The sequence below is a fragment of the Phalacrocorax carbo genome, chromosome 3, assembly GCF_963921805.1.
Source record: "Phalacrocorax carbo chromosome 3, bPhaCar2.1, whole genome shotgun sequence".
In the NCBI taxonomy this organism is placed as follows: Eukaryota; Metazoa; Chordata; class Aves; order Suliformes; family Phalacrocoracidae; genus Phalacrocorax; species Phalacrocorax carbo.
In genome coordinates, this window is record NC_087515.1 from 126,697,082 (window position 1) to 126,717,243 (window position 20,162).

Sequence of the window (20,162 nt, forward strand, 5' to 3'; positions counted from 1 at the left end):
TTAGAGAGACAGTACTCAATTTACAAATTTATATGCCAGCATAGGAACATGTTCCATAAATGGAGCAAGTCAAAGTGGGTTATGTTTACACATAGTAATTTCAGTCCTATCCCCATTTCAGGAAAAATATATTCTCAGAAATATCCATATTAACCCTACGGCACTTCAGTCATGTGCCACTAAAGGAATGAAGATTTCACCCTGGGGGAATAAGCAGTAGGAGCAGCAAAATAACACCCACGCACCACAATAAACAAGAAATACAAGGAAAACACAAATATGTTCTACCTTCTGCTTTCCTTCCAGAGTGATGCGCTCCCAACAGCTGTAGCTGCTCCCTGGCTTCTTCCATCTCTGATCTCTACCCCTCATTACATTCTTTTGCTTGCCGTTTTCCTCTTTCTTTTGACTTGTAATATCAGTTTGTGCAAAATACTTCAAATATTACGTACCAAGAACAGTTCTCATGGACACGAATAGCCACAATGAGCTCAATGGAGTTACCACTTGTAGTAATCACTAGTTCTGGGAGGACAGTTTAGTAGACTGAGGAGACTGGCCTTGTTGTTTTTATATTCTTTTCAGGTGTCTCCAAAAACAACATGTAAGAAAGCCCCACCAGCCACAGGAACAACAGTGAGCCCTTTGGTAACATCATCCTTTCCACAAATACCTATGTTCCCATGCCTAAGACGAGAAGCAGCCTCTTGCTGCATCTTCTTCTGTTTGCAGGCACAGTGACGTGGTGAACATCACAGCCTAATCCTGCACGGAGTCTCTTTTGAAAACGATGGTCCTTTGGGAACTTAGTGCAGGCTCCAGGTCAGAAGCTTTTGTCTTTGACTTGTTCTGTAATGGCTCTTTCAACCTCTGGGGCTATCACATTTTCATCTTATATATATCTTTAATAAAACCAGGAGATGAGAAAGACGGAAACAACTCATCTCAGTGGAATACAATTCAAATAAAGTTGTTAATAATAAATAATATATTTAGTATTTATACTGCTAATACTACCTAAGCCTGTGATTATGGGCGACGCTGAGGTAAATAGATAAAAGGAACAGAGGATAGCAGCGAGGCTATTAGGATTTTAAATTTGCCACAAGGCACAATCAGGTATCTAAATAATAAATATCAGTTTAATTTCTTCAAGCCTGAATCAGCCAAGATATTAACCCTGAGAAGTCAAAGTCTGAAATGGAAATGCAGACTTAACCTTGATTAAAGATGTAGCAGAACTCCCTAAGCAGAGCAGCTACCATCCCTTGCGGACGAGGAGCTTTTGGTTTTTCAGAAAATGATTGGTAAAAATATTTATTCTGCCTTTCATTTTTAAACGACGAAGCCACCGAATACGTTTCCGTATCCTGGTTTTCTAAGATATAATGAAGTTTTCTTGGTCAACAAGAAGCTTTTCTGTTGAAAAAGAACATGTCAATAATGTCAACGCAGACAATTTTCTAGGTAGAACTGCAGTATAGCAGGTAACTGAAATTCAATGCATCTGTCATATTTCTTGTTGCCAAGGTTTTAACGTTGCAGCAGCATCTGCTATCACCTTTCCAAATGATTTTTTGAAGTTAAATTGGTACATTCATTTTATTTCATGACTTAGCAATTGCATCAAGGACAAATTGTAGTTTATAGGGTTATATCAAGGTTTTGTCGGCACATCTAGGAGGCTGCTAGGACTATGGTCTCACGATTAGAGACACAACTTGTTCTAACTGTGGCCTAGTTAATAAAAATTATGTATTTTCTACAAAATCTTGACCTTGGATTGCTACAAAAAATATACAAAACACTAATACCCACCGTACGTGCATCAACTTTGATCAATACAGTATTTTGTACTTTGATTGGCTGACCTTTCCTTCCTTCCTTACAGGTGAACGGGGCAAAAAAAAGGGGAGAGGTGGAGCAGTTGGCCAATCGCATCAAGGCACATTGTACAGATCAAGGGCATGGTGAACACTGATATTCTTCACAGAATCTATAAGTCATTAAAATTCCTATATCCTGTTCTTATAAGAAAAAAAGAACAGACAAAGGCACAACAGGAATCTATTCTCTTGACAGCGATTTAATAATAAAAGAAAATGTTCTGAGCCATTCTCATTACTGCTTGGAAACTTTAATCTTGTGGACTTAGTTTCTGTTCGCGAAAGCCTTCAGATCCCTTTATAAGCTACAGAAAGGGAAAGGAGTATTTGTAGTTTAATTATACATTTAAACATTTTGGAGAGTCAGACCCACTTTGGCATAGTGTTGTGATGTCTAAATGAAGGGCTTTTCAAATAATACAAGACACTGTCTCAACATACTGATAGTTTGTCATAGGACATTCATCTCTATTTTGTAGAGAATGGGGAATCTGAGAAGGAAAGAAATATTTTCCCATATTACATTTTCTCTATATTGCTATTAATAACTCATGAAAAATGCCAGTCAGATATTCTGGGGTTGGCTTTAATGATTATGCTGTTTATGCATACGTACGCCAAACAAGCCCCACGTCCTGGAGCCAAACCCTCTGCACATGTTGCCATTCCTAAAGCAAAAACATGCAAATCACCAACCTGTTGTGGACTTTACTGGTTGTCTCGCCCTCTCTTTCACCTGTAACTAAGATGAAGCAGAGATGGAATTAACTTTGTAAAGCACCAGCTGACCAAAGGGATAGGAGGTAACAGAGCAAGAAATTAATTTCGCCTTTCTCCATTCTCTTCCATCAGCTATTTAGAAGTCTTCCGGATGACCTTTGGGATCCTAGACACTTTAAGGAGAACTGGAACTCCTACGTACAAGAATCAGTCAAAAAACTAATTGGTATGTAAAAGGCAATAGTATCCCTCAGAAAAACGTGGGTTTGCTGCATAGGAAATGTGAAACAACTTCACAATCAAGTATTTTATGTAACTCAACACAGAAACTAAGTCCATGCGGCATACTTTTATATTGCATTGTTAATTATTAAGAAATGTGACTTGCGTACAAGAGAATATGCTTCAGAAAGGTTCTGAGAATTGACTAGATTATAAATTGGTTTAACTAACTAAATATACTGTTATGTTCACTAAGCCTTCTGACTAATATTGAATAATAATCAGGCTTATTCATCTATTTTTCTTACACTGTAGTCGCTGAAGATAAACAAAGAAAACAACCCAAAACACAATAAAATGACCTGCTTAGATGTTAACAGCTTGAACCATAAGCCTGTAAGTTCCCCGCTTTTTAAGAAAAAAAATCGTTAGCCGCATATTTTATATGGTAATTGTACACAACCAGTTTATGAATAACAACAGCAGAGTTTTTCCCTTCTGATTTCAGTGCCACTTGAGCTATGCAGATTTCAAAAAGCTTATGAATATACAGATAAACAGAATTGTTCTGAACATCTGTAAGCAAAATATGAAAAGATGTTTTATACTGAATCAACATCCTGGGTTGTCTAATGCTGGCCAAAAATGGTGTATTTATGTATTAGGCTAATGCACCGAAAATAGCTGAAAATCCTTCACGCACTCCAGAATGCCTTTTCAGATTTTCATCTGTATGGTTGCCACCGCAAAAAGTAAAAATAATTTTCCAGCACTGTATTCATAAGCTTCGAAGTAACTCAATTATCTCTTAAACCTCAACTTAGCAAGGCAATACCACATCAACTGATAGGAGAATCTTCAAATGACCAGTCCCACCTCTGAACGGGATAACACTGATCTGACCCTTTTAAGCAGAATCATGACTTCTCTACCTCCCCAGCGAGGAGGTGAATCATGCTGCTCTTCAAGGCTTGTGAGGTTGGAGGTTTGCCCTCAGAGGCTTAAGTTTTCGTGGGGTACCAACACAGTGTTGTAACGGTACTGCCATCACCTGGCTCCTGTAAGAGAAACGGTGTCCCCCCATGTAGCTTAATACTAGGTCTACAGATCACTTTCGCTTCTCAGTGAAGTCCATCAAATGAAGATCACGGCAGAAGACAGGAACACCACGGATGTGGAAAACAGACCTGTTTTGAAGCACCAAAACAACCGAAACCGGTTGTTTTGAGCTTGAAGCAACACAACGCTTTCTTTCTAGAAAATAAACTGAAATCGTGAAGAAAGAAACCCTAAGCATTGTCGTGTTTTCTACAGAAAATACTTACTCAAGACTAAAAGATTTAGTACAAAGAGTGAAGCAGAATGTCAAATTGCAACCAATATGCTCTAAGCCTCCATCTCAGTAATTCCTCAATTTACAGGTATTTAAATACAGATGTTAGTGACATGTTACTGTAGACTTTAAGATCAATTATAATTAAGGCAGTGTTGTCCTCAGAAGTCTCCAAACAAGGCATTATTTAAGATCATTACGGAACATCCTAAATACACAAGAAGAGAAAAACCTTTGTGTACATGGAACATATTCCTGTCCCTTTGGGCTGCTGGTACATCAGCATGCAGGGGCTTTATTTCTTGCAGTGTAAGAAAGAGCAGCTTTCCAAGCAGAAAGCCTGACTGATTGGTCACCTGACTAATGTGGTGGCCTTCTGCCATGGAGTGACTGCAGGGGTGGATAGGGGAAGAGCAACTGATGTCACCTCCCTTGACTTCTGTAAGGCCTTTACCATGATCCCACACAACATCCTTGTTTCTAAATTGAAGAGACATTTAGAGGACATGACTGTTAAGTGTTTACCATAGATATGATCTTGCTGGAACAGATGAATAAGAAAGTGCGTAACTGAAGTCTACTATTTCATAAGAACATTCTTCCCAATGACAGCTATGGCAACTAGATACAGCAGCCAGATAGCAAGATCTTAGGGGAGCTTGTGAGAGCTCTCTTTAAAGAGACTTCCGAAAAGTATGTTCAAAGATGAAAAAAAAAACCTCCCCCCAAAAAATCAGAATAAAATCAGAATAAAATAGGGCTAGAGGAAGTTAAGTAGGAAAAAAATAGCATGCAGAAATCAGTAAATTCTCCAACTCAGCACAGCTGCACTAGGAACAGAAACGTGTAGCACATACACATCCTATTTATGTTCACACAGACAAGGCTATGAAATATGTGCTTATGCTTCTGGATATCTGTGAGCAAAAAATCCTCCAGTGTCCAGCATCTGGAGGCATATAAACATCCATAATGCAAATATGTATAAAAACAAGCACTAGAAAAATAACCTCAGCTGTGTTTTTGCACTACAAATCTAACTAAAAAAACTATCAGAAAACAGACTTCAAAGATTTTTCCTATTTATTTATTCCAGGATTCTTATTATTTAATTACCATTTTTATTTTTGATCACTATTGATAAAATACAACACATAAAGCAGCTACAAAAAGCTTTCAAAGTATCTCAGTCAAACACAAATCTCACAATACTATGGAGCTATTCCAAAATATATAAAACCAGACTATACTGCAGAAAATTAAAAGAGATAATACCTTTTTCCTACTTCCCCAGCTACACCACCTTGTCCTGTGTTCACATCTCCCCTTGGCCAACAGCCAACACTCAGTATCTTTGGAGGAACCCTCAGCAGTCCATCATAACTGCCCTTGGTGTACTGGAACCATGAGTGCACTGGGAAAGAGAAGTTGGGCTGCACATCCCTATTCTGTACAAACGAACTAATTATTTCATACCCAGCCCATTAAACAGAGTGGACAATAATTACCAGATAGGTCTTGGACCATATATGCCTATAAAAATTACAGCCAGTGCAGGCAAATGATGAAAGTACCAAATACAAGAGTGCAGAAGTATTAGGAAGTAACGGACCATTTGGATAAATACGACAGGCGTCACCGATCCTTCCATAGATTAAGCTTTTTCTCGCTACGTTCTTCAGGAGTTCTGGGTATCTATGCATCAGTTAGTGCTAGAGGCATGGCACCCTTCTGCTTTGTTCTAGATATTTTAAAATTTCTATCCACTAAACATTTGCACTCAGGAGCATACAGACTGCTATACATTCCCACTGGAAATTCTCCCGAATCGCTATGTTTTCTTCAGCATTTGTAAGGCAATTTCTTATTAATTCATTGTTGTCTATAAAACACCACCTTAAAACATCTCTTTTCACATTTTTAACCGTTTCCAGAACGCATCTGCTTTTTCAGGTGCCTTGCAGCACTCCTCCACAGCTGCTGAAGTGTCCGTTATTTGTGCCACTGAACTTCTTACACTCTTTCTACCAAGCCCATGTGACAGATTGTCAGAGAGAACAGTACATCAACTCAGCATTTGGCATCAGAAGTGTTAACAAGAAAATAAACCAGAAGAAAAGCTCCCGGCTGTTCTTACTAGCAAGTATAGGAAAGCAAGAATTTGCTTTAACAGAAACGTTAGCCAGTTGGCTGCCAGTGGTCCTATGTTTTAGATCACAGAAAGAAACTGTATTGGGTTATTAGTACTGTAGAAGGATTAGTATAAGAGTGCAATGAAAAATAAATGCAACGGTTTGGTGTGGAAGTGATCGGATGCTGTGCATTGAACTGTATCAAAATCTAACAAATTATTAATAATACCACAAATGAGAAATTTAGACTTTTTCATACAGCCTTGTGGTTATACGGAAAGAAAAAGAAAGAACGTGTGCCTTTTGATTTTTGTTCATACTCAAATACAGACAAAAGTAAAATCAAAACTCATGTTTTTTTCTAAAGAACACATTTGCATAATTTGAAACAGAATTCACTTCCTGAAGAAACTAGTTTTTCTTTTTCCTCAGAATATCGGTACAAACGTTAACTCAGTAATTAGTAGGACATAACGATGGGATGGGCACACCATAGATCTCATTACAGTTTAGGATGCAAGGCCCATACCAGGGCTGACCAAATACCCAATCTCTTTAGTCGCTGCAGTCACTCATTTTACTCTTCATTGTCAGTCATAATCTAACAGGGTTCTACTCACAATCCTTAAAAACCAAAGAGAAAGACTTACCCGAACAGACCTCCTTGTAGGTAGGATTTGGAGTATACCCTCCTGCGTAACCCACTTGAGTGGAGTAGACTCCCTTCTGTCTCCAAAACTGCCTCTCGGCTCCCCAGAAACAGCCCATACCTGAATATTGCAGAAAGCACATATCGTTATGTCAAAATCTGTTCAATATTAAATCACTTATTTTGATACAGTCCATAGTGGAAGTAACATCTACAGCCAGCACATGATGGTCAAATGTCTCCCAAGATTATGCACAGAGTAACTATACTGAGAAATCCATTCTGCATCAGAGCACATCTCAAATAAAGCTTTAGTTATGCTTCCAAATATTAACATATCACAGAGGACAAATCCTACAAGGGTTCAAAGGCCCAAACAAGAAGAATTCTCACGCACATAAAAAAAAGTTACTTAAAAGGCAATTTAGCTATTTGTACAGCACCATTTTTACTTTAGTTGATTAGCAAGCTGTCAAAACACAATAATTTATATTAATAGCAAACAGTGATTTAATTTTCTGCTTTCAGGCATATGCCTGAAAGGTGGCAGTAATAATGGATTAAATTATATGCTATATAATGAAAATGCTTTGGTTTAACAATTTATGCATGCAGATATTTGATGTTTAGACGGAATTTTGGTAGTCATTCACCCACGTAGGTGATTATCAAAGGACATCAGACTGTCAACAGGTGTAAATTAGCAAAACTCGCCTGGTAATAGGAATGGAGCACATTGTATGAAATCCAGAGGAAAGGAACAAACAAGAATAACATTGGCAATCCTCTGATGGCTTAAATAGTTAAGAGATATTAGCTACAATTTGGAGGACTCTCTAAAGCCAAAACATTTCATGTACATGCCAGTATTGTTTAGCTTATCCCAGATTATGAGCAATGTATTTTCTATTTCAGTAATAGCATACTTCCTTTTATTATTCCCTTACTAAACATTTGAAATAAAAGGCAGTAAAAAATAAGCTAAATATTAAACACACTTCGAAATCAATGTCCATGATGGGTTTTCTATTGATAACACTGCGGATGACAGGTTAAAAAATTACAGAGATGTTCCTTCAAAGTACAACTAGAAGAACAAAACAGTCCCTTCTATCAACCGCGATGGCTCACAAAGGCATATTCTTTCTTTGAAACTTCAGAGATTAGCTTCAAATTAATTTATGTTGACCAATGCCTACCTCTGCAGTTGTAAGGCACCAAAAATACAGAAGGACCCGGATTTCTCCTTCTAATTCAGGTGCTCAAGCAAGGCGCATAAATTAGGAGCCTAGCCTGCTCCTGGAGACCACGGAAAGAGGCCGGCATCTCCTGAGGACAATTCGGCCCACAGAAGATATAAATTACTGATCAAATTACAGTGATTCTCCCTTGACTACGGAGATAGCTATGGCTATTAGACTTGGGTTCACCAGCTAAATTAGACTGGCGGCAAACTGCTGTAGGACCTGTCTTGACATTCCCTCCCAGTTTTGGAGAAAGAACAGTCTAGAATTCTCATTTGAGAGAAATTTTTCAGGCACTCACATATCACCAGCCTAATGGTGATGAGAACTAGAGTGCGTTTCTGTACCTGATGTCACTACTTTATGTCAGTTAAATCTGGGAAGTTCTCCAGTAATTACGTCCCTTAGTCAACTGATAGAGGGTGAGATAGTTTTTACACATCACTCTGGCTATGTTGCACGGTGCGGTCCTGTCATTGTCCAAATCAAGAGCGTAACTAGAGAACATCAGCAATCCCTGATGCTCCGGTTTCCTCCCCACAGAACCATAGAATGCCCTGAGTTGGAAAGGACCTGCGAGGAGCATCGAGTCCAGCTCCTGTCCCTGCACAGGACAGCCCCAAATTCACACCGTGTCTCTGAGGGCCTTGGCCAAGTGAATATCGCCAGGCTGGTGCCGTGACTACCTAAAGGGACAGTGCATGCCCATGTGTCATCCCAACAGTCAGGTCACAGATGCAATGAGCTGGGAAGTGCTCCTTGGTCCACTGGAAAGACAGCCTTTAAACAAATAGTTCAGACACAGCCTTTGCATCTTTAACCAAATAATTGTTTAGAAGTACAGTTTTATCCATGTTTCTCATACGCACATGTAGAACTGCATGTGAACACAGGTACGTTCCTTGTAAAAATACCACATGCATCCTACCAAAATTCGTGTCGCAGTACCTTGGAGTGATGTGAAGCATGTAGGCAGTGCTCATTAACAATACTTTGACATGGAGGGCATGCAAATGCTTGACTCTCTTACTCTGGGCTGGCATATGGTAACAAAGTTCAGAAGCAAACACAAGCATACTCAGCTTGGGGTAGGAGGGCAAATTTCTGTTAAAATAAAACCCTTGAGCTTCATCATTCCTGTCTGCAGTTCTTTACTCCTTATCCCTAGCCTTAGAGATGTAGCTAAATCTTGACTACGTCTTCACACTGCTTTATCCATGAGGACATTTGGGAGGCGTTACAGAATTAGACTGTGATGAAGAATCTATTTGAAAAGTGCATCTGATTTTGCTAAAGTCAACACAGAAGGGAAAGCGTAATTTTTAAAAGTCATGACTGGAACAATTGTTTAATTATGTAAAGGCCTATTGTGTATGAAGTCTGTCATGGATTCTAAAAAAAAGGTATTTCTATTCCATTGCAAGATAGTGAAAAATTAGGAACACTTTCCCTTTAGCTTTTCCATGGCTATGCAGTCTGCTCTAGCAGACTTCGTTCCTTCTGATAATCACAATTTACTTTGTCAACAGAATTTTGTATTTAGATATGCAACCCCAAAAGAGGAAGGAGGCAGGATCCACTTAAATGTCATCTACCTTAAATTTAGATTTTTAACTACACACGCTGCCCAGCTATTCTATTTATTTTTTTGGACTGTCTAAACTTGGTGGTCTCAGAAGTCATTAGGCTCTTCTCTACTGCCATGGCAGTGTTCACCCAAACAAGTTGTTGTGAAAAAAACCAGGCACCTCACAGTAGATTTCTGATGGTTGGATTCAGGTGGACAGCAGAAGGTGGCATCAGAACTCACACAGAAGTGGGCAGGCTTAGGCTATATTAGACTGCTTCCAATGGTGCCTTCAATTTGCTTTGTGGGTTGTGCGTTAGCTCCTAAGTCTGTGTATCTGTATGCGAACCACGGATAATAAAGTTCAGGCCAACACTAATACCTCAGTGCTGCACATCCTTAATATTACAAGGGAAGTTTGAGCCCCAGCTACCTAAAATGCCAGCTGGTTTGGCAGCAGGTGACACCGAGACCCTCGCAGAAAGGACTCGGTAGCCAATTTATCAAACTAACATTGGTTGGACAGGCATGCTGAGGGGTGGTGAAGGAGCTAGTTCATCTATGCCAAGGAATAGCACAGGCCCACAGTTTTTCCCACAACATATCCTAGGCCCACACCTGAGCGCAAAGGAGTAACCCAAAATTAAGGACACAACCCAAATTCAAGTTTGAGTTCAGATATAGGCCCAACTTCAAATATGAGGTCGAAATGCTCATTCTTTTCCTATTTGTTTCAAGAATTTTAACGCTCAATAAATCCCTAACTGCACTGTCTGAAAATACTGATCATCAGGGCAGTGGTCACTGACTCTCCTTAATCAATAACTAGTATTTAGGATTCTCTCATTGATAGCCCTCTCAGACCTGTTGACTTGACCTAATGACCTACAGCCTCATCATGGTTTCTTTCACTTTTTCTTCTCTGAAACCAGTTTATGTGAGAATTCATTCTGCCCTCCTTCCTCTGAGGCAGACATTTCATTCTCTTGGTGAACTATTCTCATCATTTCTCAAGTATGCTGGCACCTTGCACAAACAATAAATCCTCACATCCGCGAGAACAGATAAAATTGAAGTCTTTGTCATAATAAAACAACCTGCTAGTAAAGGGACATAATTTACAACAATACAATACTAAATTGCTTTCCACAGTATTAATCCATTCAGCGGTTGATGTTTGTTATTCTGTTAAAGTGGTGCTACGTTCTACAGAGAAACTGTCACAAGGAGAGAAATATTAACAATAAAACCCCACATAATATCCCGGCGTTAAGACACATCAGCTCATGGAACACCTATTCTTCAGAGCACTGGCTGCCTTAAGCCATGTTTAACGTGAACGATGATTACTAAAACAGGGAAATAATCTCAGTTCAAGACTTCACATGGTCTTGTAGTACAAAAAAAAAAGTTTACTTCCCCTAATTATTACTACTCTAGTAAGAAAACAGAAGAAATAAATCATTCCAAAAATTAAATAATTAAACAATACTCGGCGGGGGGGGGGGAAGTAAAAACCGTAGGAAAAGAAACATAAAAGCAAAATAAGCCACTCATATTATACTTTGAAACTAGAAAACATGAATGTGTTTTTAAACTACTCATGAAATAATTTGCATAATCCCCAGTACTGGTGAGTGAGTGCAGCTTTAGAGTTAGATACAGAGTTTCCAGAGGCATTCCTAAGAGAGAATAAAAAAAGGAAATACTGGGGAACATACTCATGTTCCCAGAAAAAGTATTATTTGAACACAATGGGTATTGCAGAAGTGTGTTTAAGCACTGAAGATATTTGTCACTTTTTAATTGCTAATTTGTAAAACAAAAACTATTCTTTTAGTGATGGGTTTTGACTGAGTCTTAATTGGAATTTCAAAAGACATTTAAAGATTTTTTGCTTTTGAACTTCAAAACCGAACAGATTCAAATGGCAATCTTTCAAGGTTCATTCGTCCCTATAAATAATATTAATCATACAATTTGGGAATAAATGCTAGTACCCCTATTCCCTTCTGGCATCCGCATTAATTTTCTCAAACTATTCTCTTTATATACCCACATGCATATATATCTTCTGAACAACTCCTTCTGTACACAGCCTTACGCTCAGCCAAGGAATGTGTGTTTCCATAGGCAACCCAGATCATTTGCATATTTGTGAAAAATAGTTAGTATAAGCTGAAGTATTTTTCTAAAATAATGAAAGCAAAGTGTTACTCTGATAAGAGAGATAAGCATCGCATTGTTAAAGATAATCTGTAATAATATTGAAATATTCACAGAGCAGAATGGAAGCCCATGTGTTTACTTTCTAGTGAGATGAATAGCTTTACAGATTACGTTAACCATATTGACTAGGTCTCCATTGACTGCAACAGGAGCTCATACATTCAGGGATTAATTTATTTGCTTAAACAGAGACATCCAGGGTCAGCTGAGATGCCCTGGGATATCCAAGACATCTATCTATGTAAGGCTGACATAAATGACACAGGACTCGGAAGAGACATGTGCCATTCTTGAAAGGCATGCTGAGGCCAGGCAAAACGCTTCTGGACATCTCGGGTGTAACTGTGTGCATATTTTAAGGCAAGAGGAACAAGCCCATACCCCATATGCAGACATTACAAAGACCTAGAAGTCTCTGAATCTGTAGTGGAATCCAACCCCCCAAAATACAGCGAGTTGTGTCTGAAAGTTGCCTATTTCTCTTCCACAAGTTGTAGAAGTTGTAGAAGTCTATGCTGTAGCATAAGCTAGACGAATCCTAAGCAAAATTGCTAATTACACAGGTATCTAACCTCATAATAACGTTTGTGCCTCGTAATATTGTTAGATTCTTTAGATTCAACAACCAGGTTGGCAACGTGTTTGAAAACTATGCAACGTTCAAGACGTGTTCTCCACTCATACAAGAAACTACCTGATCCTGCAAAGGTCACCTTTACTCGCCTTCGTTCTGATCTCATTCTCCAACGTCTCTTCCTATCACATCTTTGAATAAAACCCAGTTTCCACGCAGGTTCCCTGATGTAAATTCCTATTTATGATTCCATGATGTAAACCAGCAGAAGCAGTGGATTTGCATCAGAAGGGCATGCGTGAGCCAAACTAAAACCTCACAAGATGCACCCATTCTGTACTAATTAAAGTCTATTAAGTTCTGAGCTCAACAGTTGCAAAAGGAGGCTGATGCTTCAGGGACTCTCAGCTTTCCATTTAGAGAAACTCACAGCAGGTGTATTGTTTCTATATATGGGCTAATTTTCATATTTTCTCTAGAACATGTACACGTGTACGGTATTTTCATTTGTGGAACATTTTTTTTTAATTCCTTTGTCCTTTGCCTTGGTGGTATTTCCTTCTCTGCTGGGCAGCAGGTGCATACACAACCTGACTTCTGCCTGACTACCCAACGACCTTTCGCTCCTGCCAGCATTATTTACAAGCATTCTCTCTCCCCTGCCCTCCCGGCAGCCCAACAGGACATCCAGAAGACTCTTTTTGTCATATTCTGAAGAATGAATGCATTATTTCATTGGCATGCCAAGTTTTTTCTGGCCCACCGCCTGCAATCCCTACACCCACACTTCAAGGCACTTTTCCATGCAGCAGATTAAGAAGCTGTTTCAATGCCAGGTTGATAGCAATGCTTCACTGCAGAAGATGAACTGCAAAGGATATGGATCCTGCTCCTCCTTCTGTTAACAGGATTTTAGAACGTATGATTCCACTAAGTAGAGGGAAATGTCAGTTTTAAATATATACGCAGAAAAATAAAAGCGTGCTGGTACACTGAGAGAACAAAGAGCGACGTGCCCTGGAAACCTCTTCCCTAACCCCAGATCAGAGTAAGTAGCGGGATGGGATATCTCCAAAGCTCGGGAGCACACTAGACAGAGGAGTCCAGCTCTTGTGCCAGCTTATGTTCTGAAACCCTAGAAGCAATGATGCTGCCAGCTGCTCAAATGCTACAGTACCCAGCCAAAAGTAGCTGGGGGCACAGGCTGCTCCTATACATTGAAGCAGTAAAGGACAGCCAACAGTACATCCCACCGGCCCACCTCAATGCATCTTGCTCTAGCCAGCATCTCTCCGGGAGCTGAAGACACAGCTGCCAGTATCCCCGCTTCCCTTGGCCAGTATAGGACTTGGCCCAAATTTTGAATACGATTGATTTAGTTACCTCTATAAAATCTGGAGAAGGAAATGCTCAGCTGCTTTGAACTGAAATTATTTTTTTCCCCAGTTGGAAGGAATAAATTGAACCTCAGCAAGCTATATACCTATATAATAATGCTCATTTCATACATTTCCGCCAAATACTGAGTGGGATTGGCATTTTTCTCTTTAAAAAAAATTTATAGAGCAGTTGGTACAGCTGACTGATTGAAGTCAGTCCAAGTACTGATATTTCTAGGTACTGAGCCAAAGAGATATTTATTTACGCTGTGTGCTCCAAAACTGTGGGGACCATTAATTTTCAGTACTTCAGAGGTTGAAGTGGGTACCTTGGCTTCACCATGAAAGGTCAGGAGGAGACCTTGGTAGGCACCATGGTGTTCCCTCCCCCAAAGAGGCAACGAGGAAGCTGTGATGGGACCCAGCAGCCTCCCAATTTGGGCAATAAGGAGATCAGGACACCCTGGTAAGCCAGGAGAACATCCAGCCTGTATCTAGTCTGTACAAAGTGGTTGTACACCCGGTTACAATAATTTTTCTTGACTTTATGTAACTCAATAGCACCAGACTTCCAGAAAGTTACATTTTGTTCTCTACAGGGAAATACGCCAGTCCCTTTGGCTTCACCGCGATCGTGGACGCAAATCCAAAAGTAGAACTGGATCTCACAGTCATCTGTAAAGTGAGTGAACACGGCTTTATTGAACACTTTCAAACTGCCTGTACGCTTACACAACAGTGACTAAGGGCCCGAAGAGCTAAAATGATCAAAGCCATGTCCTCACAAGCACCAAGATAAAAATACAGCATGAATTACCCCAGAGTCTTTGTTCTGAGTTTTGTCAAATTCTTGCTGAGAATCTGGAAAGAATTCCAGATTCGGCCTGAAATGCAATATCATCTTTTACATAACACTGTAATATGTAGGGTGCTTTGGTGAGCCATCTGGATGCATATAGGATTAATGTTATCAATCAGATTTAAAATGAAATTGTATTATTGATGTCTTTAGGGGTTTAACATGCAGCAACCACAGAATATTTGAGCAATCACAGAATATTTGAGATCACTGGAAAACAATCAACTAAGAAATGGTTGGGAGAAATATTAAAAAAACCTGAAATGGAGAACAAGCTCAGCTGAAAGAAATAAAACTCCTGATGACAGATGGCATTAAGCGGATGATCTTCCTAGATAAGCGTTGGCTCTAATGCTACAACAGGGTTGATAAATATGTTGAACAGCTTGCCTGGGGCAAGTCAAACAAAGCCCTCGGCAAGAAATTTAAAATGCAGTTTGCCTAACAGAGCAACTAAAGAGGAATTTCTTGGCTCACCATTTTGCCAAGATGTGTTCTGTTCACACTGCATGAATTCCCAGGGAAACTGTTGGGTTTGCTTCTTTTTTCCATAGGAGAAGCAGAAGCCTCGTGTTCATTCAAATTAGCAAATGCCCAGGCAATTCATTTATGCCTCTATGGTAGCTGCTGACATCCGAAGTGCGTGCGGACACGTGTTTGTGTATGTGTGTATGTTTGTATAAAATCTGCACAACAGATTAGAATTATTGTAAGAGGAGAAGCAGACTATCATAATAGAAAAGGAATATTTTACTGTCAAGAGAAAAACTGCCATGTTTTCAGCGCAACAGAAAATATGCCTAACATGTCATAAGTATAAGTATGACTTTTGCAAAACCCTGTAGGACAACAGCACTCAAACTGGGAAAAGCAATAGAGAGATAAATAGATAGAAAAATCTTCTTAAAGTGTGTTTATTGAATCCATCGTAAATGCACGTTACAAGTTTTAAATAATATAAAATCAACAGGATTTAAATTAATCTGAAGCCAGTATCAGGAATGTTAATAAGGCACAAACTACAGTTGCTCCAAACTTCACAGTTATAGTATGAGAGGTTCCAGATTTTCCTATTTAAATGCAATTTTGATCTTAACCAGCAGAGAGCAGGGATATACACAAGTCAGTGTATTCAAATACTTTCCAACATGGCCTTATTCCCCATCCAATAAGCTGGAATATTTAAACCAATTTTATCCTGAAGGTCAACAAAACTGTTTTCCAGTGCGTCCAAATAATAAGAAAATTCCATCATCAAAATCCTCTGTTGGAAAACTTCTTGCCTTTAATTCCCAGAAACTGGAAGATACGGCCAACCCAAAAACTCATTTATGCTGATCCGGAAGGCCGTCATCACACACTGGAAAAGGAATATGTAAAAGCAGCAGAAGCCAAACTTTCCGACCTTTGAGAGATGCACCAGAATGTCCCGGTACCCATGGCCATGACACACACCTCCACCTGGCAGAGCTGGGAGGACAACTGTGCAACATAACCTCCACCCGTGAGCTGCACCTGAACCGCTCAGAAGTTCATCCTGGGTCTAAATAGTCAGAACTAACACTGCGAATCATGCCTAAAAGTGAATAGGAAGAGAAGCAGACCTTGCAAGAGTGAAGAAAGCCAACCACTTCTGCAGCGCTGCCTTTTTCTGCAGCCTTGGGGTACAGGCTTTATTCCCAACCACTGTTCTGCACCTATTTGTTCTGCATTAATCACCGTTAATCGATTAACCCGGTAGGCGGCACTCTGAGCAACCTGACTGAGTTGAAGATGTCCCTGCTCACTGCAGGGGGTTGGACTGGATGGACTCTAAATGTCCCTTCCAACCCAAACCATTCTGTGATTCTGTGATGATTCTATGAATCACAGTCAGCCTTTTCTTAATTAGGAGAGAAAGGTTAAAAGGAGTTGGAAGATGCGCAGGTTCATTAGGCCCAAATGTATAGGTACAACTCATGGGCTTTAGCTCCCAGCTCCCAAAAGGACTTCAGTGTGGGAACATGCCATAGGAGGAAGCCTGGCAGCAGACGTTTGCATCTGGGGAACCATGTTTTCTGCCTCCTCTAGAAAGCAAGTAATTCACATGTATTTATCTCCTTTCATGCAAAAACATCGAAGCATTTTGCACACAATAATTAAGCCTCACATGAACCATAATTTGTGAATTATTACTTTAAGTACTCCACAACTGAGGTATGAGTGGTCCCAAAGCAAAGCAAAGAATCCTTTTTGGAAAAATACCAAAGGATCCCAACTAACAGGTCTTTGTTTAAAATATCTCTTTTTCATGCTATGACTATTGGGTGATAGAAACACCACTTGATAAAACTAGGTATTTTCTTTTTCCTTCCCGTATTTTGGTTGGTTTGCATTCTTCAGTAAAACTTTGTCTAGATAAAATGTAGCAACTTTCATCTTCTGTCAGTGGAATATAGGTGCAATAACGTCATGTGCAAAACAAGACAAAATAAAGAATTGCTTCCTAAAATACAGAAAATATATCGGAACATTGCGATTGCTTTAACATGTTGAACCAGATATACCAACTGCTGATCTTGATATTTGTTAGGTTGAGGACAGAATCACTCAAGATTAGGCACGGGAAAAGAGAAATCAAAAATGGTTAACAATAAATAGAAAATTCATCCAAAAAATGGTTCAATGTCTTATTCCGTCCTATAAAAATTTATTTCGTTCTTTGATCAAGTTTCATTCATTAAATGGAACTAATTCTGTTACTTGGCATTGTCTGAGCAATCCATTCCATTATATTTAGACAGGTGTAGAACTGGGAAAAATGAGATGAGAAGGAGGCTTCGGGAATTCAAGCCTGAATGCAAATTGTAAAGGAGTTTCTCTCTGAGGCTTGTTGCTATCATTAGTGGTATTGCTATTTTCAAAACCACAGCACATGAAAGCCTTTGTCACAGATTTGAATTCCATTTTGCTGGGTTCTGGGTACAAATGCAGAACAAAACAGCAACCTCCCCAAAAGTTTAGTTTTCTATTTACAGGGCCATTCATATTGGTACATTCCATAAACATGAAAGAAATCTGACACAAATTGTACAATTCAGGAACTGGAAACCAATAAACATATGTTTTCTTTCGTGTTTGGGGATTTGGAAACGCAACTGAGTGAAAGCTCATGGCTGGCAACAACTGGGCATCATTTTCCACAAACAACTGAATCACATGCAAAGCAATATCGCACCAAAAATGGATTTGACCTGCAGAAAAGAAGTGCTATTCACAAAGTAGGAAAGATCAGTCCTTAAGTGCAAAATATTTGGATTAAAACTGCATGTCTTTCATGTCTAATCGATGAAGAGGGATATTACGAAGTACTGTAGGGACCATGGCCACAAAGATAATGGCTGAAGTGTCCCAAAGACACAGAGGAAAAATGTCAGGGTTTATGGTCAAAATTCTGTCTCCTTTAACTCTTTGCTCTTTTTAATTTCTCTTACAAAATAAACTATTGGATCAATGAAAACATGGTGAGTATGAATAAGTGTCAGAAGCTCTTTGCACACCTCTGAAGTATCCAAAAATGGAGCTAAATCTTAATCTGAATTAACACAGCAGAATGCCCAAGGCCACAGTCAATAAGGAATAAATTATGCCAGCTTGTGCACAGATAAATTCCGTCTAGCCACTTTTCTATCACCTTTGAAGAAGGGAGTAATTTCTTAACATATTACCTTTAAAAAGTCTGTTAGGGCTAAAAAGAACCTCTGCTACAAGAATATGTGAAAGAGCTTGAGACAGAGCTACATGGTCCTATCATCAACCTGATTATTTGCTTCATTGCAAAGCACCACATCTTTAGTTCAGTCATTGATTTGAGGCTTTCAAATCATTTTGTGATCTTCCTTTGCACTAAGCATTCCAACACTTTGCAGAGACTCACTTTAGATCATCCTCGGTCATTTGACACACTTTAGTGCTCTGCTACTCAGGTAGAACTTGATGTACACATAAAATAAGAGATGTCATCAGGGCTGTGTAATCCATTTGATTCTCCTAAAACTGTATCTTTCACACAATGCAATACTAGCGAAGCCTTACCCTTGTCTTGTCAAAATCTCTCTCATCTCTCGGCAACCTTAGGGAGCTTGAAATACACAGAAGCGAAACAAAATGTATTCTACAATTATAAAAACAAAGCACCACAAACACTTTGTTACCAGCAAAATAAGAATCACTTTCAGGGCTACGCTGCAGAAAATAACTTGTTTACAAAGTTTGTTTACTGCAAGGAATAGAAATCTTGCCTTTTCTTTCCTTTTTTGAGAACTATGGCTGAGTTAAATTAACTGCCATAGACACATTCAGGAAAAGTAATCTCATATTACTTATTTTATTTATAACCTTAGATTTTAAATAACAATAGAAAGCTGTAGGCACCCTGACAATTATTTAAACTTGCAATCTATAATTGCTCAGGAGCAAAAAATAATTACATTCAAATAACAAGCCAATTCAACAAGCAGCCCTTTAGTCCTCCCTTCCCCAGCTCCACAGAAACACCCTTAACCTTTTCCAATAAAAGCCCAAACTAATAAATGCCTTCCAAGTGTACCTAGAAGGTCATTAAAATTAATCTATTTTGAACCACAGCTGTCCTTAATGGCAAGATAGAATTTCCAAGAATTATTTTCTCATCTGGTAGTAGCCAATAAAATGCTGGTATGTTCTTACTTGCAAAAGAGAATCCTATCCACCCCCCAGAAAAAGATAATTACTCCAGAAAATACCATAGAAGATTGTTATAGAAAAACCAATTTATATCCAGAGGAACAGACAGAGGCCAAACAGATATGTGGTTAGTCATTTACCATTTATGCAGTGTTTGACGTGCACGCATTCCCCAAAAAACATGGTATATCACTGTTGAAAATAAAGTAACTGCACTAAGTGCTGAGGCGGAGTGTCTGCGCTGCATCGGTGGCTCGGCAGAGGGATTGCCATTACACGCAGGAAAGCCCACGACCTGCTCGCGCTCCAGCCCTGCGGTTTCCTGAGACATCCTCTAAACGTCCTGTGCTCTCTGGCTGTGGGTGGCAGGATATTAAGCTAGAGGGCATCGTGAGGCATGCAGCCTCCGGCTGTTTTAAGGGCTCTAGTAGCATGCTCTTGCTTAAATAAATAGCCTCTCTAACCTTGAGGCTGGCTTTTGGGAGAGCCTCATGACATGCTACCGACATACGCGCTGCCATTTGTTAAAGAAGCACCATGACAGCAGCACAGCAGCCATGGAAGGTGGAAATTCCCATCTTCACCATGAAGCTGGACGTGGCCGTTGTACAGCAACTCTTTGAACAAGCAAAGATACACTTGGTTTTGTATGCAGCAGAATTTC

General features: G+C 39.4%; 1 protein-coding gene across 1 annotated transcript in view; it reads right to left on the reverse strand.

The window, feature by feature from the left end:
- Window positions 1-20,162, reverse strand: part of MSRA (methionine sulfoxide reductase A) — a 301,026-nt gene that overhangs the window by 145,971 nt on the left and 134,893 nt on the right. Inside the window, exon 3 of the mRNA XM_064448273.1 lies at window positions 6,944-7,063. Coding sequence (XP_064304343.1) covers window positions 6,944-7,063 — 120 coding nt within the window. The remainder of the gene's footprint in view (window positions 1-6,943; window positions 7,064-20,162) is intronic.